Source organism: Odontomachus brunneus, unplaced genomic scaffold (assembly GCF_010583005.1).
Source record: "Odontomachus brunneus isolate Ranch 3 - 2012 unplaced genomic scaffold, Obru_v1 Obru_scaffold_049, whole genome shotgun sequence".
Classification (NCBI taxonomy): Eukaryota; Metazoa; Arthropoda; class Insecta; order Hymenoptera; family Formicidae; genus Odontomachus; species Odontomachus brunneus.
In genome coordinates, this window is record NW_022639499.1 from 1,986,142 (window position 1) to 2,001,750 (window position 15,609).

The 15,609-nt window shown below is 36.3% G+C and overlaps 3 protein-coding genes across 12 annotated transcripts; 1 reads left to right on the top strand and 2 right to left on the bottom strand.

Moving 5' to 3' along the window:
* Positions 1–1,750: 1,750 nt before the first annotated feature.
* LOC116845187 lies at positions 1,751–3,472 on the bottom strand. The gene is made up of 4 exons (XM_032817594.1): positions 3,073–3,472; positions 2,834–3,002; positions 2,519–2,722; positions 1,751–2,443 (listed from the first exon to the last, which is right to left on the bottom strand). Exons 1-4 carry the CDS (start codon positions 3,248–3,250, stop codon positions 2,245–2,247), a joined length of 750 nt encoding a protein of 249 aa, XP_032673485.1. The 5' UTR covers positions 3,251–3,472; the 3' UTR covers positions 1,751–2,244.
* A 1,724-nt stretch (positions 3,473–5,196) lies between these two features.
* LOC116845087 (cullin-5) lies at positions 5,197–10,381 on the top strand. 5 transcript variants are annotated; one of them, XM_032817389.1, is made up of 11 exons: positions 5,197–5,340; positions 5,744–5,950; positions 6,040–6,240; positions 6,635–6,776; positions 6,857–7,171; positions 7,265–7,740; positions 7,818–8,081; positions 8,208–8,363; positions 8,600–8,880; positions 9,150–9,273; positions 9,395–10,381. In XM_032817389.1, the coding sequence occupies exons 1-11, from the start codon at positions 5,320–5,322 to the stop codon at positions 9,587–9,589; spliced, it is 2,382 nt and encodes a 793-aa protein (XP_032673280.1). In that variant the 5' UTR covers positions 5,197–5,319; the 3' UTR covers positions 9,590–10,381. The 5 variants fall into 5 exon arrangements, with proteins under 5 accessions (XP_032673280.1, XP_032673281.1, XP_032673278.1 ...); XM_032817390.1 differs by having other exon boundaries at positions 6,058–6,240; XM_032817387.1 differs by having other exon boundaries at positions 5,340–5,484.
* On the bottom strand, positions 10,160–15,409 carry LOC116845088 (protein sarah). 6 transcript variants are annotated; one of them, XM_032817398.1, is made up of 7 exons: positions 14,613–15,409; positions 14,098–14,482; positions 13,777–13,785; positions 13,274–13,542; positions 12,981–13,170; positions 12,716–12,868; positions 10,160–12,581 (listed from the first exon to the last, which is right to left on the bottom strand). In XM_032817398.1, exons 4-7 carry the CDS (start codon positions 13,529–13,531, stop codon positions 12,457–12,459), a joined length of 726 nt encoding a protein of 241 aa, XP_032673289.1. In that variant the 5' UTR covers positions 13,532–13,542; positions 13,777–13,785; positions 14,098–14,482; positions 14,613–15,409; the 3' UTR covers positions 10,160–12,456. The 6 variants fall into 6 exon arrangements, with proteins under 6 accessions (XP_032673289.1, XP_032673288.1, XP_032673287.1 ...); XM_032817397.1 differs by lacking the exon at positions 13,777–13,785 and having other exon boundaries at positions 13,274–13,539; positions 14,613–15,408; XM_032817396.1 differs by having other exon boundaries at positions 13,274–13,539; positions 13,777–14,482; positions 14,613–15,408.
* Positions 15,410–15,609: the final 200 nt, after the last annotated feature.

Here is a 15,609-nt window from a genome sequence, read left to right on the forward strand (position 1 = left end):
ATATATATATATATATATATAATTCTTTGCACAGAGAGAGAGAAGCGATTGTTGCATACGCGCTTAGGATGGAATTAAGGCTTGTAATGTAAATGACCGTCTTTTTCGCTCAAAAATCACGTCTCCTTTTCTTTTTTACATATTTGTAAATTGTTGCGAAAATAGATCGGACCAGGGTCGTGCGGCGTATCCTCGTGTCTTTCATTCTCCGATTCACCGAGATCGACGACGAAGTACGATGACAAATATATCGACACACACACATACTTACATACACAATGGTCGCGCGCATTTGTGAAAAACGAGGCTGCGTAATCGTTATCTTGTTATACGCGATAGTTCTCGGGAGAAATTCAGCAACTCGCCTGCGTTTTCCCTCGTCTATCGTGGAAAGTTTCGGTTGCAGTCGATCAGCGATCGGCGAACAGCCGGAGAACTCTTGACGGAGCTCTTAAGTTAATAATCAACGCTATGAAGCGACGTCTCTCTCATTTGTCTGAGGAAACGAATATAACGTCGCATAGTGAGGCTTACATTGTAGAGTATACATTCTTGACTTATTATACGTTCATATTGTTTTAGTGAGTGAATTGTTGAAGAATAAAATTGCCAATTGCCACGACGAGATGAGAAGTCGCGTGTGTTCTTTCACGGAACTGGCAGCTCAAGCGAGTTGGTCGGTGCTGCGCGCGTGTGCGTGCGTGGTGTATGCATGTGTGTTTAACATTATTCACGAAGAGAGGCATGCGGAAATTGTTTATGCGACGATCACGAAACCATACTGAGAAAGAATACTTGAAAGTTTATTCGCGAGATATGAAGAGTTCACTCTTACGAAAATAAATTTTATTTCACAGAAATAAATTTTATTTCACAAAAATAAACTTTATATCCCACAGATAAATTTGCAAGTATTTTTTCTCGGTGCACGAGTAACGCGCAGATATAGGGTGATCACGCATTGTGAGCTGGCGTTTTCGTAACGCGTAAAGTATACACACATACATACGCGTGAGGAGATACGGAATGAGAAGCGAAAAGTAAACGGAGAGGAATCGAAATACGCGCAGAGCGCCTCTACACTTAATTCATTTCCCGTATATACACGTATACGGTTAATTAACGTCTTAACGAACGCGACTTTTATTATGATATTATTATGAGTATGTGACTATAGTATCCTTACCGTGATAATTTTATTCTAATGTAATAGAGATAGTATTACACACACTGAGAAACGGATGTGTCCTTTATGAGAACGGGGAACGAGATGACCTGTATAGATGCGGATTTCTAGAAGTAGTAATACGTACACGTTCCACGAGAGATCGTGTTCCCCCTTGTATTTCGTTGAACAACGTATGAGAGCTGGTCCGTATATCCCGAAAAAAAGTCTGTGGACAATACACCGTCTCCGGTGGGCGTAGTGCGAAGCGCAGTTTCGCTGCGGCGCCTCCCATGGATTCGTTTTCTTTCCACTCGCCTTGAACTGATCTATCCGAAACTGACAAACTTGTGTAAATAGTGATTAAATTGTTTTAATATCACTACTGTGAGAATTATATGTTTACGTATATATATGTATAGTATATAGTATATATGTGTATATATACATATATATACATACATATATATACAGACGATTGTGGAAGAGGAGAGTGGTCTACATAGGAAAAAAAAAGCGGACGTAATGTATAATGAGACTGAACGACATACATACACACCGGACCATGAAAAAAACCCGATTGTCTTAAAATTTGCATTTTACCGCACGCGGTGGTTATATTATACATATAATACGCGAGTTAATCGTGCGAAGAAAGTAGCGGGTCTCTCGATACACCGATTTTAAAATGTGAATGTGTACATCTCTCTCCCTTATAGTGAAACTTTACTATATATACGTAAGCTGTGATTACTATATATATATACATATATATATCCTAATTTTTAACTTATATACAATATCGATTATGCTTTATTTAACGATTAACTCATACAAAAAACCGTCTGACAAGGCGCTTTAATAGAGCAACTTAAAGCAAGAAAAAAGGGAAAAAAAAACATGAAAAAGACATTGAGATTTGCGTGGAAGCTTATTCTTGTAAATATGTGTTGTGTCTATTGCGCTTAGCGAGTAAGAAAAGAGAAAAAAAATTCTTAATGAATTCTTGCGTATTTTTTCTATCTTCGAAATTTCCGGTTTTTTTTTTATATCTTTCTTGTCTCTTTTTTCTTCCTCTTTTACGCACGTTCGACATTTTCCTCAGTTTGGATCATTTTTAATATTGTTTCAACGTTTAACATTTCTCTGTGCTTTTCCAACATTTCTAATAATAATGGCTTTTTCATTAACATAAAACTAGATGCTGCTATGAAATTTCTAATGAGTTTCTTCATTATGTTTATTTTTCTTAGAGTATTTTCCATTCGGGTTTTGTTTCTGAAAAAGAAATTTTAAACATGATAAGGATGTGTATGGTACAAGATGAGCCATTCTATTAGCAAGTTTACTCACCTTACAATATCGGGATATGTTTCCTGCAACTTTTTGTTTTGTATCTCCTCCTGTTCCTTTAGGAAATTTTTATAATCACTCAAGGCCTTCTGACACTCCACCTTTAAATCTAATTGTGCTTGAGATGCTGTTTCAATGGACTGTTGGACTGATATAATATTGTCATTGAGAGCAAATAACTTACTCATGTAAGCGCTGAGTTTTCTGGAGCAAGCATAATGTTAAAGTTTCACTACATTTTCCTGCATGATATTTTCTATAGTATCTAATATTCAGTTCAATTTCAGCTAACATCAGAAGAAATCTGTTGCTTACTTCTGGTCTTCCGCATTGCCCTCCTTATTATTGAAGATAGAAATTATGGTTGTACTATGAAGGCACAGCTTAATAGCTTTGGCGTTTATGAGTGTATCACTTATGACTTTTTGAAGTGTATCTCCAAGTTCTTCCTCAATCTCCCTCGATTCTTCAACACCCATACCCTCTGTAAAGTGGCAGGAGAGATTTTAAATCAACCCTTGAACTATGCATGTTGTCAAACATAAGTGACATACGTTTATATCTTGCTTTAAGCATTAATAACCTGGCATTCAAACGCATCAGCGATTCCTTTGCCGTCTGAATCTTCTTCTCAATGGGTTTGTAATCGTCCAGCGAAACTGCACCAATCGGAAACTCGTTCACTACGTTGTTTAAATTTTTGACACATTGCTCCAAATTGTCGAGTTCCATTATATGTGTGTATACAATTACAAATGTGTAAACTATTCATATATAAATGAATCACTATCTACATGTATAGATTAACTTTAAAACTCGGAATATACGAAACGATATGCTGTTCATAATTTTTCAAAAGATATATTACAAATTTTTACAAATTCTGTGTAAATATTAGAGCTCATATGACATCCTTCAGTCGCATCTGACAGTTACTATTGCTTATATTTTGAATCTGAGCAGGGGCTCGATTCTTCGCGAGTCTCTAGAAAAGTGGAGGGGATAATGTTGGTACCAAGGAAAATCTCTATACGATATAATTTATAGATCTGTTCTTTGTAATTACACTGCTGAACTAAAGGGCTACGTTCCAAAACTTTATTCGACGGTAGAGTAGCATTTAATTGAGCAATAAGAACAAAGATAACTAGGATTTCTTTATCATGATTGATCAATTAAATGTACTTTACCCACTGAGTAGAATTTTGGAACGCAGCCAGCAAAAGGTTAGAGTGAGAAAACGTATACTTGCTTTACTTCAATTTATTGCGCCAATTCATCAGTGCAGTTACAAAGAACAAATCTTCATAGGTTTGTCGCGTCGCATGCCCCAACGTGCTCCTACTCGTTCTAACGCACTCTGATTGGTCACGTCACCACGCGGACCAATCAGAGTGCGTTGGAGCGAGTAGGAGCACGTTGGAACATGCGACGCGAACAAACCTATAAAGTTATAGGGTGCTTTCCAATTGCTTAATACATCTTGACACACACGTACACAAAACCAGTTTATTAGTCACATATTATCTAAAATATCTTGTGAGATAATACGCAATAAACTGGTTTTGTGTACGGTGTGTCAAGTGTGTTAAGCAATTGGAAACTCTTATAGAAATATTATACTAAAAATCATTGATAATTATTTATTTTCAGTATTAAAAATACTGGATAATAAGTAATTATCAATGATTCTTAGTATGATATTTCTATAAGGGAAGTACCCATAATTTACATTTTAGTTCAGCAGTTACAAAGAACAGGACCCTTATTTTTGAAATAGTTGCGTAAGTTTTACTGCGCAGCTATTTTATGGTATGATTAAACCTGCACAGTAAAACTTATGTATACACAACTATTTCAAGAATAAGGGCCCAGATCTATAAATTATATCGTGTAAAGATTTTTCTTGGTACCAACATTATCCCCTCCACTTTTCGAGAAACTGTCGCCTAATCTTTAAGGCTCGTCTACAATGGGTGCTTTCCAGTTGCGTACACTGTGTTACACAGAACTAGTTTATTGGTTGCATATTATCTTACAAGATATTTTAGATAATATGTAACCAATAAACTGATTTTGTGTAAGTGTGTGTCAAGATGTGTTAAGCAATTGGAAAGCACTCAATGTCTGTAAGAATATGGATGTAAGGTTGTAACGTAAGCTGTTAGAGAATGAAAGTAATTTATTTCACGTCTTACAACCTTACAGCCATATTCTTACAGACATTGACTGCGTTCAGCAGAGAAAGCTGCTTTGCAACTGTTGTAAAATTCGTGAATTTAATTGGAGCATGCTTTTAATTTTGGTTGAATCCAAGAGCATGTACCAATCAGATACCAGCAGCCATTGTAGACCACGTTTCATTCGCATTCCGTTAAAAATCAAGCCCCAGGTGTGCACACTTCACGAATGAAAATTCCCACGCTAAAAAATCTCTATTTAATAACATATAAAATGGGATGATTTGATTGGTTTAACTCGTGACGCGACGGACGACGCGATACGTGACGCGCTAAGTGGGAACTCAGCTTAAGATTATAATTTGTATTGTATAAATCTTATTTTTATTTTTTAATCAAATATATCACAAATATATAAATATAATATTTAATTCAAACAAGTTGCGCGCGTTAATTTCCCACAGAACTCGGTAACCCGGTCGTTATTTGAAATAGCACATGGTAAGACATAAAATACTTGAATCGTAGATAGGCATACATATTTCTGAATCAGACTCAGATTTAGAACTTTATCATGAATACCTTGTGAATCTTGCTGAACGAGGATGTCAAAAATTTGTGATGGCGGCGGCGATGCTAAAGGTTAGTCGACATTAAATAAACAAATTACCATTGAAAAATATGATAAATCACATCGACTCAGTCGAAATAAGATCTCATCTATTACGATCTTTTCATAGTTTGATCGCAAAATACGCGATAACGGACAATTATTTGACGAAACACGTCAGTAATATTCAAATTTATCTGGCATCAAGCTCGAGAAAATAGACTTTGGTGTTGTGTGTGTGTTTACCGTCTAATAATTACTTTAACAATACAACAATTAATTAAATGGTAGTGTGTTGTGATATATTTGTATTTTCAGTCTTTCTTTGTTTAGAGAATTATTTTATAACACTGAAAATATGTTGCCAATTTATATCTTTTGCTTAGTCTTCTTTTTATTTATACACTTAATAAAGCATGATATATTAATATTCAGGATAAATCATCATTCACATTCGAGGATAAGTGGCCATGTATGCGACCTATCATATTGAAACTACTTAAGCAAGAACCGGTAACTCAAGCTGAATGGCAGGATTTATTTTACTCAGTTCAAGTATGTCTCTGGGACGACAAAGGGCCTCCCAAATTACGGGATGCCCTGAGAGAAGATATAATGGATTTTATAAGACAGGCTCAACAGGTAGGGAAAATTGTTTTATACAGAGAAATTAAAAGTTACACTTATAGCGTATCTGCTATATTTGTCTTGTTAGAATAGTGACTTTTTAGAATCACAGTTTTGTGCAGAGAGTTTTAGCCCATCAAGAAGACCAAGCATTATTGAAAGCATACATAGCAGAGTGGAGGAAATTTTTTACACAATGTAACTATTTACCAACGCCATTTAGGCAATTAGAAACTTATCTTGCTGGAAAAACTAGCACAAGTGTAGCTCAAAAAAGGACCCAACCTGATGACATCGTTAGGAAAGTAAGAGGCAATCTATATATGCATATGCAATAATTGATTAAATTTTAGTGCTGTTACTTCACTTTTTTATTGCTCACTGCTTTAAGCAGTTATATATGTACATCTATTTCCTCACACTATTATATGTGTACATATTATATTTACTTTAATATTTATTTAAAACATACTTTTTTGTATATGGACATACTATTGTATGCCCAATAAAGTTATTAACTGTTAATAATTATGTTAATTACATATTGTTGCATCCTTAAGGTCTGTTCTTTTTTGAAAAATTTTCTGAATTGATGCAACAAGTTAGAGTGAGATAAGTATGTATTGTTTCACTTTAACTTATTGCACCAGTGTGCATTAGTTTAGAAAGTTACTTGAAAAAAACACTTTTGGTTTGCAGTTGATGTTGGATAGTTGGAACCAAAGTATATTCAATGAGATAAAGCAAAGACTTCAAGATTCTGCCATGAAATTGGTACATGCTGAAAGAAATGGTGAAGCATTCGATTCACAACTGGTTATTGGAGTCAGAGAATCTTATGGTAATGAATAAAGTATACTATGTACTTATTTCAATTATAATATCAAAGTAACTTCTTGTAACACGTCCTAATTATTTCAGTAAACCTGTGTTCAAATGCAAACGACAAGCTGCAAATATACAGGGAAAATTTCGAGGCAGCATATATAGAAGCTAGTGAGAGGTTTTATTGGGTTAAATCCCCGGAATACTTGTCCGCGCACGGCGTGGAGAACTATATGCGTTACGCCGACTCCAAGTTGAGGGAAGAGGAACTGCGTGCTCAGAAGTACTTGGAGCCAAATAGCGCGAGTATACAACGATTGACGGACTGTTGTGTGAAAGTGTTAGTCGCTACTTTTAAGTCAGCCATCCTCGCGGAGTGTCCACAGATGATCCAACATCATCAAACTGACAGTAAGTAGCGCACTTCTTCGCGGCGCATTCATTTTGCGTTGAGACGCATAGTCATTCGTCGTCGAGTCATTATAGTGAATGAAATGTTTCCAGAACTCCGCCTCATGTTAAAATTAATGGACAGAGTTCCCGACGGCGTTGGTCCCATGTTGAAAAACTTGGAGGACCACATCGCAAGCGCGGGTCTGGCGGATATGATGGCAGCTGTAGACATCATTACACAAGACTCGGAGAAATATGTGGAAAGACTGTTAGATCTCTTCCGTAGATTTTCCACGCTCGTTAAAGAGGCGTTTGATGATGACCCGCGGTTTCTTACAGCACGAGATAAAGCTTATAAGCTAGTTGTTAATGACGCGACGGTATTTAAGTTAGAATTGCCTTGTCGACAGAGTTCTGGACTCAGTGGTTCGGTAATTTTAAATAATAAACCTCCCGTTAACAATACTGGACAGCCCGAGTCGAAGTGTCCGGAATTGCTCGCAAATTACTGTGATATGCTTCTTAGGAAAACACCTCTCAGTAAGAAACTTACTTCCGACGAGATCGAGAGTAGATTAAAGGACGTGGTCAGTATCTGCAAGTGAAACTTGTGCTGTCTCTCTCTCTTTCTCTTGGTGTCAATTTTACGTCGCATTCGTTTCAGCTGTTGGTGTTAAAGTACGTCCAAAATAAAGACGTGTTCATGCGTTACCACAAGGCGCACTTAACCAGACGGTTAATATTGGACACGTCCTCGGACTCGGAGAAGGAAGAGAACATGGTGGAATGGCTTCGAGAAGTCGGTATGCCTGCAGACTACGTAAACAAACTAGCCCGTATGTTTCAAGATATTAAAGTATCTCAAGATCTAAATCAGCAATTCAAAGAGCAATGTCGGGCCGCACTTGCAGACAGCATAAATATTAAGGTTATTTTAACGCATATATGCATGATTTCACTTTAAAATGGAGATTGAAGAAAGAGGAAAAATGCATGATGTTTGTACGGAGACATTTTTTAACTCAAATATGTAACATCGTGATGTTCCTTGCAGATACTCAATGCTGGAGCATGGGCTCGAGGTAGTGAACGTGTTACTGTAAGCTTACCGCTTCAATTGGAGGATTATATTCCCGAGGTTGAAGAGTTCTACAAAAAGAAGCATAGCGGACGGAAGTTGCTGTGGTATCATCATATGTCTAACGGCACGGTACGACATATGATGAACGAAACACTGTTATACCGATTTCAGAATTGTATTGTTGCGAATATAATACAATCTTATAATTTACTTATAATATTTCATATATATAACACTTATGATATATTTTGTATATTATTTAAAATATTTCGTAATTATAAAAGATATTTTCTAATTTTATCTTATTTGTATTAATCGTATTAATATGTAATTTTATCTAATTTATATTAATCGCGACTTCTCAGATAACATTCTCGAATCAAGTGGGACGCTTCGACGTGGACGTGACAACCTTTCAAATGGCGGTATTGTTTGCTTGGAATCAACGACCTCTTGAGAAAATTTCATACGAGAATCTCCGACTAGCTACTGAGCTTCCGGATCCTGAACTAAGGCGGACTCTGTGGTCTTTGTGTGCCTTCCCGAAGTTAAAAAGACAACTTCTCTTAGTTGAGCCGCATGCCCATACTCCGAAAGATTTCGGAAACGATACGAGATTTTGGGTCAATCAGGAATTCGCTATTGTGTTCGTGTCAAATTATTGAATCGTTAAGAAGTATCACGTGATATTTTACTCTCTCTTTCCTTCTCTTTCTTTCTTTTTCTCTTTCTCGTTTTCATTAATGAAATAAGATTTATCTTATTTCGTTAGTTCAATTTTTTCGAGTTTTATTCATATATACGGACAACAATATGCAGATCTGTTCCAAGAAAAGAAATATAAGCAACTTATAATATAATTATATAATATCGTTAAATGTAATATAATTAATAATTGTGATATTTTTATGTTAGAAAAAATGGCAAATTACAAAAGAGAGGCAAAATTAACTTGATAGGACGTCTTCAATTGTCAACGGAGCGTAGCAAAGAAGAAGACAATCAGTCCATTGTGCAACTCAGAATTCTACGAGTACAGGTACGTCGCACAGAAGTTACACGATGAAAAGCAGCATACACGACGTAGAAAAATATTGATAGATATTTATTTGATCTCAAGTCATAGGCTACAATAAATAATTTTGCGTGTGTCACCGTAGGAGGCTATCATCAAGATCTTAAAGATGCGCAAAACGATCGGCAATGCTCAGCTACAAACCGAACTAGTGGATATACTAAAAAACATGTTTCTACCGAGCAAGAAGATGATAAAGGAGCAGATTGAATGGCTCATCGAACACAAGTATATTAGCAGGCACGACGATGACATTAATACATTTGTGTATGTAGCGTAACACGGAATTATGACATATACACATAGAATTCAAACTATGTGGCTCATATTATATTTTTCTATATAAAAAAAGAAACAAACAGATTTAATTTTCTCGTGTACGAAGATATAATATGTTGGAGACCGCCGTATGCCACTAGATTTTCCGCTTGTTTTGCGCGTTGTAATATTCTGAAGTAAGAAGAAAGAGCAGTATACTTGGTCAAATTTCTTGAGATAAGAGATGTGGGTGTTAATAGGGCAAATGTCATATCGTGTACGATCTACAACCGACGATACATTATGAGTTTACTTATGAATAAAATATGATGCTATAGATAGCATTCAACTGGAGAAAGTATCGCAATAATGAGAAATCGTGAACAATTTACGATATTGTACTACAAGAGATAAAATTTGCATTCGTCATTTATCTCGGAGTTAATTTATACTAATCTAATTAAAAGAATCTAATTAAAAGAACGTTGTATTTAGAAGAGATCGGATTGAATTGACATTTTTTGGATGACACTCTAACGTTGTTTCAATTGTCTATATTTCACTAAAAATACTCTTGTAAGATTTATATGTGTATGCACACATAGATATCTTCGAGTTCATATCGTGTTAAATTTCTTTTTTTTTTTTAAAAAGGATATTTTTTACAGTCTCAACACAATTGACAAGAATTTGGCACTAAGAACGTCGATAGATCCTTGCATAAATCTGAACGACAGATTTGCACGTGTATATGTACATTGACTTAAAATTCAATCATAAACAATAAAAATTCGCATATACTTGAATAAATATATACATATTGTAGTGTTTTTTGCATACAAACTTACTCGTCGCTAATAGGTGTCGACTATCGCGAGAATTTGTTTCAGACTACCTGCGCCTTCGAGTCGTGTAAACACATTTCTTGATTTAGTCCTAGAGTTTCTAATGGTTTATAATCAAATTGCGGACGGCGTTCGCGCGAAGACGTTCGTAATTCATTTTTAAAGTACACATTAAAAGCCCGACGGATACATAATGTTGTTTGATGGCCTACAAAATATTTTAATGTGTAAGCATGTACCTCGCAAACATCAAACTTGATTTCCGAGCGGTGATAGAGAGAGATATCGTGTATGATTTCTACATCTGCATTAGTCACACTTGGATGGTTCGACTCGTCGGACTATGTCGAAAAGTAGTTACTTAAGCAAAAAAATGACGCGTGACGCGCGGTAATATGTATAAAGCTTTTATATCACTTGGAATAAGTGACAGATGAGTGTAATGGTATAAAATTTCAATGAATTAAATGACAGAATATTTCATAACTGTGTACCAACACGTCATTATCGAGAGTGTCGAAGGTTTTTCTATTTTTACCTGTTATATCATAGCACCTCTCACGAGAGTGGCAACGAGTAACACTTATGTTCAGACTATGTATCATAATTTTTAACGTAAAATAATTTGTATTTATATTTTCTTCATCGATACAAATCATTTGTACATCGCTTCCGTCGGTGTAATGTAATTATATTTGCTCGGGGTTTTCGGTAAAGAAGGATCGAAACTAAAAGATCGAGACGGTTTTTACGCGCCGTCCCGTTGACAGGAGAATATAAACAGTATCGCGCTCTATATAAAGCAAGGTGGGGTTACTATTTTTTATATATATATAAAGTATTTATAAATATTCAACAATTATTTTTAGGTCACAGATCTTGCGTTAACAAGAATTATACGTTTCATGAGAACATTATATACATATACACAATCACCACTGCCGCTGTGTAATCGGTAACGCTGATATGACCACATACGTACCATGATCTCTATCCTATCTTCACTAACTCAATTCTCAAAGAGAAAGAGAGTAGAGCGGATAACAATAAGTTTCTCGTAACTTCATTAACAAGAGACCATTTATAGGAATTAGCGTGTAATGTTCAAGCTAATGTGAACTAGCTTCCTACCGAAAACACAGAACAAGGAGAACGATAGTTTTTTAGAACAGTACATTCGTATACACACACATATCACATATTAATGTCATATATCTCTCTAGATTTCTTTTTCTCTTCTCGCATGCACGCAAAACTCAACTCGACATTCGACTTGACGTAGTCCTCAGAGCATTCCATAAGAGAGAAAGAATGATCCAAAAATAAATAGAGAGGAGGAAGCTGTTGAAACTCCGACCATATTTTTTTTCTTTTTTTTTTTGATTCTGTCGATTAATTATTCTCTATAACGTTAGTATCATCTCTGTGAATTCACAACAATACTGTTAAACTTTACGTGCCGTTTAGGAGTACAAATAACACACCGATAATGAGAGGTAGAACTGTAAAATCCTTCAGCGTATCGCTCAACGATATTCTCGTTTCCGACAACCGTCAGTTTCATCAGCTCAGCTGTAATCTCCCATGACATGTAGAATCATTAATGCCATTATTTAAGGAACAACATGGAGAAACAACGTAGGCCAAAAATCATGCAGGTGTTGACTCTGTCGAAGTCAACTGCTATCATGACAAACAAAAATATTACAAGGATACCTCGCGAATTCTCCATGAACGGACGTAACCGAGATTCTAGATCTTCATCGGTATGTAGCAACAAGTGATATTTATAGATCGCTGCTACCCGCGGCCGGTTTTGTAAATACTTGCACCGGATCGCGTCGTTGTCTGCGAGCCGTAATCTTTTCACAACGCATCGCTTTATGCTCACTCGGATACCAGCCCCAAGCAAACGGTTGTAAATTGTTCAACCTTTGTACGATATAGTAATCTAATTTAAAGTCGCTTACTGGATGGCCTTGGGAGCGGGGCATAAGAATGTATCGGCGCGTGGCGAATTGAGACGCGAGCGAAGGGAGTGAAATTAATGCTCCGGACAACGCGTGTGCTGGATGCGTGGCGCATTTTTCGCCGGATTCGCGTTCTCGCAAACGTGCACCACGATGCCTGGCTGTCCCGACCCCGGTGGATGTAATTCGTGACTTCCGCCTGCAACATTGAACCGTCACTTGTGTATATACGACTTCAGATACGACCGAATGATTCTTACTTGTATCGTCACGTCTCCTACGTACGATACAACCTGTACGAAGGGACGAGATGTAATAAGAAATAATAGTAACCTGCGGATAAATTGGCTATAGCGGCTAATAGATCTTGATTAACGAGCGGCTCTCCTTCCTCGCGTGGCTCCCAACCAACTGGCGGAGAAGCAGGAGGAGATATGAGGAACTGTTTAGTGAGCGCAGGTGGCTGAAGATGTTGATCTTCCATATCTAAAAAAGTTAATTGACGTTTCAGTAGATTGAATTTTTCTTTACAACATACTTGGCATTTTGTGTATGAATATGAGCCTTTAGTTCATGATATGCAAGTTCAGTTACGAACCTATAGGCGTCACCGGTTGTGCAAAATAACAATTAATATCAGTTTCCCCGAAATGTGTCTGATGCAGTTGTAATCTCGCGTTCGCCGCAGCACTAGGAGAATTGTAATTCACTCTCATCCTTCTGAAGGACCTGAAGTATTGAAACGTTGCATCTTCCCCGAATTGTTTGAAAAGATTTTCTATCGCTGGCTGTAAGAACATAACATTGTGATTTAACAAAAATTTCCTATTGTTCATTAAAATGTAACAAAATTTTCCCATTGTTTATTATTTTACACTATTCGTTTATTACCTTTAATTCATCACCCTTGAAAACTCGGGGATCCACATTAGTAACAATTACAGAAGTTGGTAGATCTTCGTCATGAACCAATTCATCAATCGATCTGATACTTGTGTCACCAATATGCCTTTCTCTATCAAACTCAAGCTCCAGTTGTTCAAAATTTGGATGTAAATTTGGTAGACCATCGACTTCGTTGATTATTATATTTTCAGTATCCTCTGGCTCCTCTTCCTCAACTACCCCAGTGCCACGCTTTTCCTCCATTTTCTTTCCTACTATGTTTGAATTACTATCAAAATAAAACTAAGAACAGGTAGAAAAACTATGAAACACAAAGTTGATATTTAAAATTTTTTAATATTGTACAGTACTGATATAATAAAAAAATTAGAGCAATTCTAATGCAACGAACATAATTGTATAAAATAAAGAAAAATGCATTATAGAAAATTCATATATTTACAAAAATTTGTAGACTATATAAAACCAAATTATTTATACATACTAACCTCATACAACTGATAAAAACAGGATAAACTTCATAAATGTACAAAATTATTTTTCCGAAATTTCAATAAATTGCCAATATAACTATTCACCGTATCGAAAATCCACAGATACACTTTGACATTTAAATACTAAACAATCGGTGAAAGCAACACGCGCGAGTACGAGTTCCTCTTAATGACAAGTGTCATCACGTCAAGTTCATTGTTATCAAGGCAAGGCAAATGAAATAATGCGTATATGCGATCTCGTCACGAATTTACCGTAGCACTCATATTAAACGATTCAATAAGTAACAACAATGCGAGATATCTCTCTCTTACCAGAGGCGATCTCTAACGGGAAAGAGACCAGACACTGATAGATGTTTATAAAACGCTGGCTAACGCGCTTAGTCACAGATATTTCGTTACGTGCGCAGCATCTATTCCATCATAACAAATTTAATCGTCTTGTTGCTCCGATATCAGCATTCTCGGAAGATTCACTGCCACCGCGATCCGTCGATGCGCGTTCGTTATTTCATCACTTTTGTTGTTATAAGGTAACCGCGCGTCATCGTAGACTTTATGACAACAGGAACAGCGGACGCGTTGGGTTCGCGCGTTGTATCAGTATCCCAGTCCGATCGAATGCCATAGCCGTGAAGCGGGTTAGGGTTAGGGTTACGTTAGGTGATGCTAACAGGACTGCAAACTGTTGAAAATGCTTCAACAGAGAAAGCTACTTTGCAACTGTTGTAAAATTCGTGAATCTGATTGGTGTATGCTCTTAGATTCAGCCGAGACTAAAAGCATACCCCAATCAGATTTCCGAATTTTACACAGTTGCAAAGTACCTTTCACTGCTGAACGTAATCAATTGTTGAGTTGTATCATGTGGTCCGAAGGTTGATTGTGTATTAATACAACGTGGTGAAAATTAAACTTAGTAGGTGTGTGTTGACCAATGAGTTAAATATTCCAGTAAATTCGTTCATTTTTGTAATTTTTCTAGTTTTGTTAATACACAACTGACTCCCTGTGCTGGGATTCTGTAACTCGTTATGCAGTTATGTGTTAATAACGACAATTGCGCAGGTATTACATGGCCCTTATTCTTGAGATAGTTGCATATACATAAGTTTTATTGCGTAGGTTTAATCGTACCATAAAATAGCTGCGCAGTAAAACTTACGTATACGCAACTATTTCAAGAATAAGGGCCTATATAGCACAGAAACTGCCAACTTCTGGCTTCACTTTTTGGGGAGAATGCTTAGTCTAAATATAGGGCGAGTTTTTTAATTCATCGATGGATCCATCAATGATGCGCAAATATAGCGTTTCACTGCATTTACGCATTATGCGATGGATCCATCAATGAATTAAAAAAACTCGCCCATATATGTGTTGTGCAATCGTTCTGTCCTGCTGAACGTAGCCAATGGCGAAGTTGCGCTTAAGGCTGTGTTCCAATATTGACTGTCAAAAATACATAATTTATGTCACGTATACTGTAGATTTTCAGTACTGGCAGTGAATTTCGGAACGCAGCCTAAGACCGTTACTTTCAAACCTAACCAACAAAATTGAGACTCCTAAAAGTTGAAATTTGGTTCTTCTCATTAGAAAACTAATCTGCATAATTTACTCTATTTCCCGTGACACCATGTAATATTACTTATTTAAACATAAATTGTAAATATTTACTTAATTTAAATATGAATATTTATGAAAATATAAATAAACATTGTTACACAGAAGAAACCTCTTATTCTTATTTTACTTTTGACGTGTAACGTGAGATACAGATAATCAAAAAATTTCAGTAGAGAGCTATATCTATACACATAT

What these genes read in the sequence shown, in the direction of transcription:
- LOC116845187 (XM_032817594.1), bottom strand. Translation starts at nt 3,250, where the DNA reads ATGGAACTCGACAATTTGGAGCAATGTGTCAAAAATTTAAACAACGTA. An exon ending in GGCAATGCGGAAGACCAGAA is followed by an intron (nt 2,723 to 2,833) that starts GTAAGCAACAGA and finishes TGCTTGCTCCAG; the next exon opens with AAAACTCAGCGCTTACATGA. An exon ending in ACATATCCCGATATTGTAAG is followed by an intron (nt 2,444 to 2,518) that starts GTGAGTAAACTT and finishes TTTCTTTTTCAG; the next exon opens with AAACAAAACCCGAATGGAAA.
- LOC116845087 (XM_032817387.1), top strand. Translation starts at nt 5,380, where the DNA reads ATGATAAATCACATCGACTCAGTCGAAATAAGATCTCATCTATTACGA. An exon ending in CTGATGACATCGTTAGGAAA is followed by an intron (nt 6,241 to 6,634) that starts GTAAGAGGCAAT and finishes TTTGGTTTGCAG; the next exon opens with TTGATGTTGGATAGTTGGAA. An exon ending in CAGACAGCATAAATATTAAG is followed by an intron (nt 8,082 to 8,207) that starts GTTATTTTAACG and finishes TGTTCCTTGCAG; the next exon opens with ATACTCAATGCTGGAGCATG.
- LOC116845088 (XM_032817398.1), bottom strand. Translation starts at nt 13,531, where the DNA reads ATGGAGGAAAAGCGTGGCACTGGGGTAGTTGAGGAAGAGGAGCCAGAG. An exon ending in TCAAGGGTGATGAATTAAAG is followed by an intron (nt 13,171 to 13,273) that starts GTAATAAACGAA and finishes ATGTTCTTACAG; the next exon opens with CCAGCGATAGAAAATCTTTT. An exon ending in TATAGCCAATTTATCCGCAG is followed by an intron (nt 12,582 to 12,715) that starts GTTACTATTATT and finishes TCAATGTTGCAG; the next exon opens with GCGGAAGTCACGAATTACAT.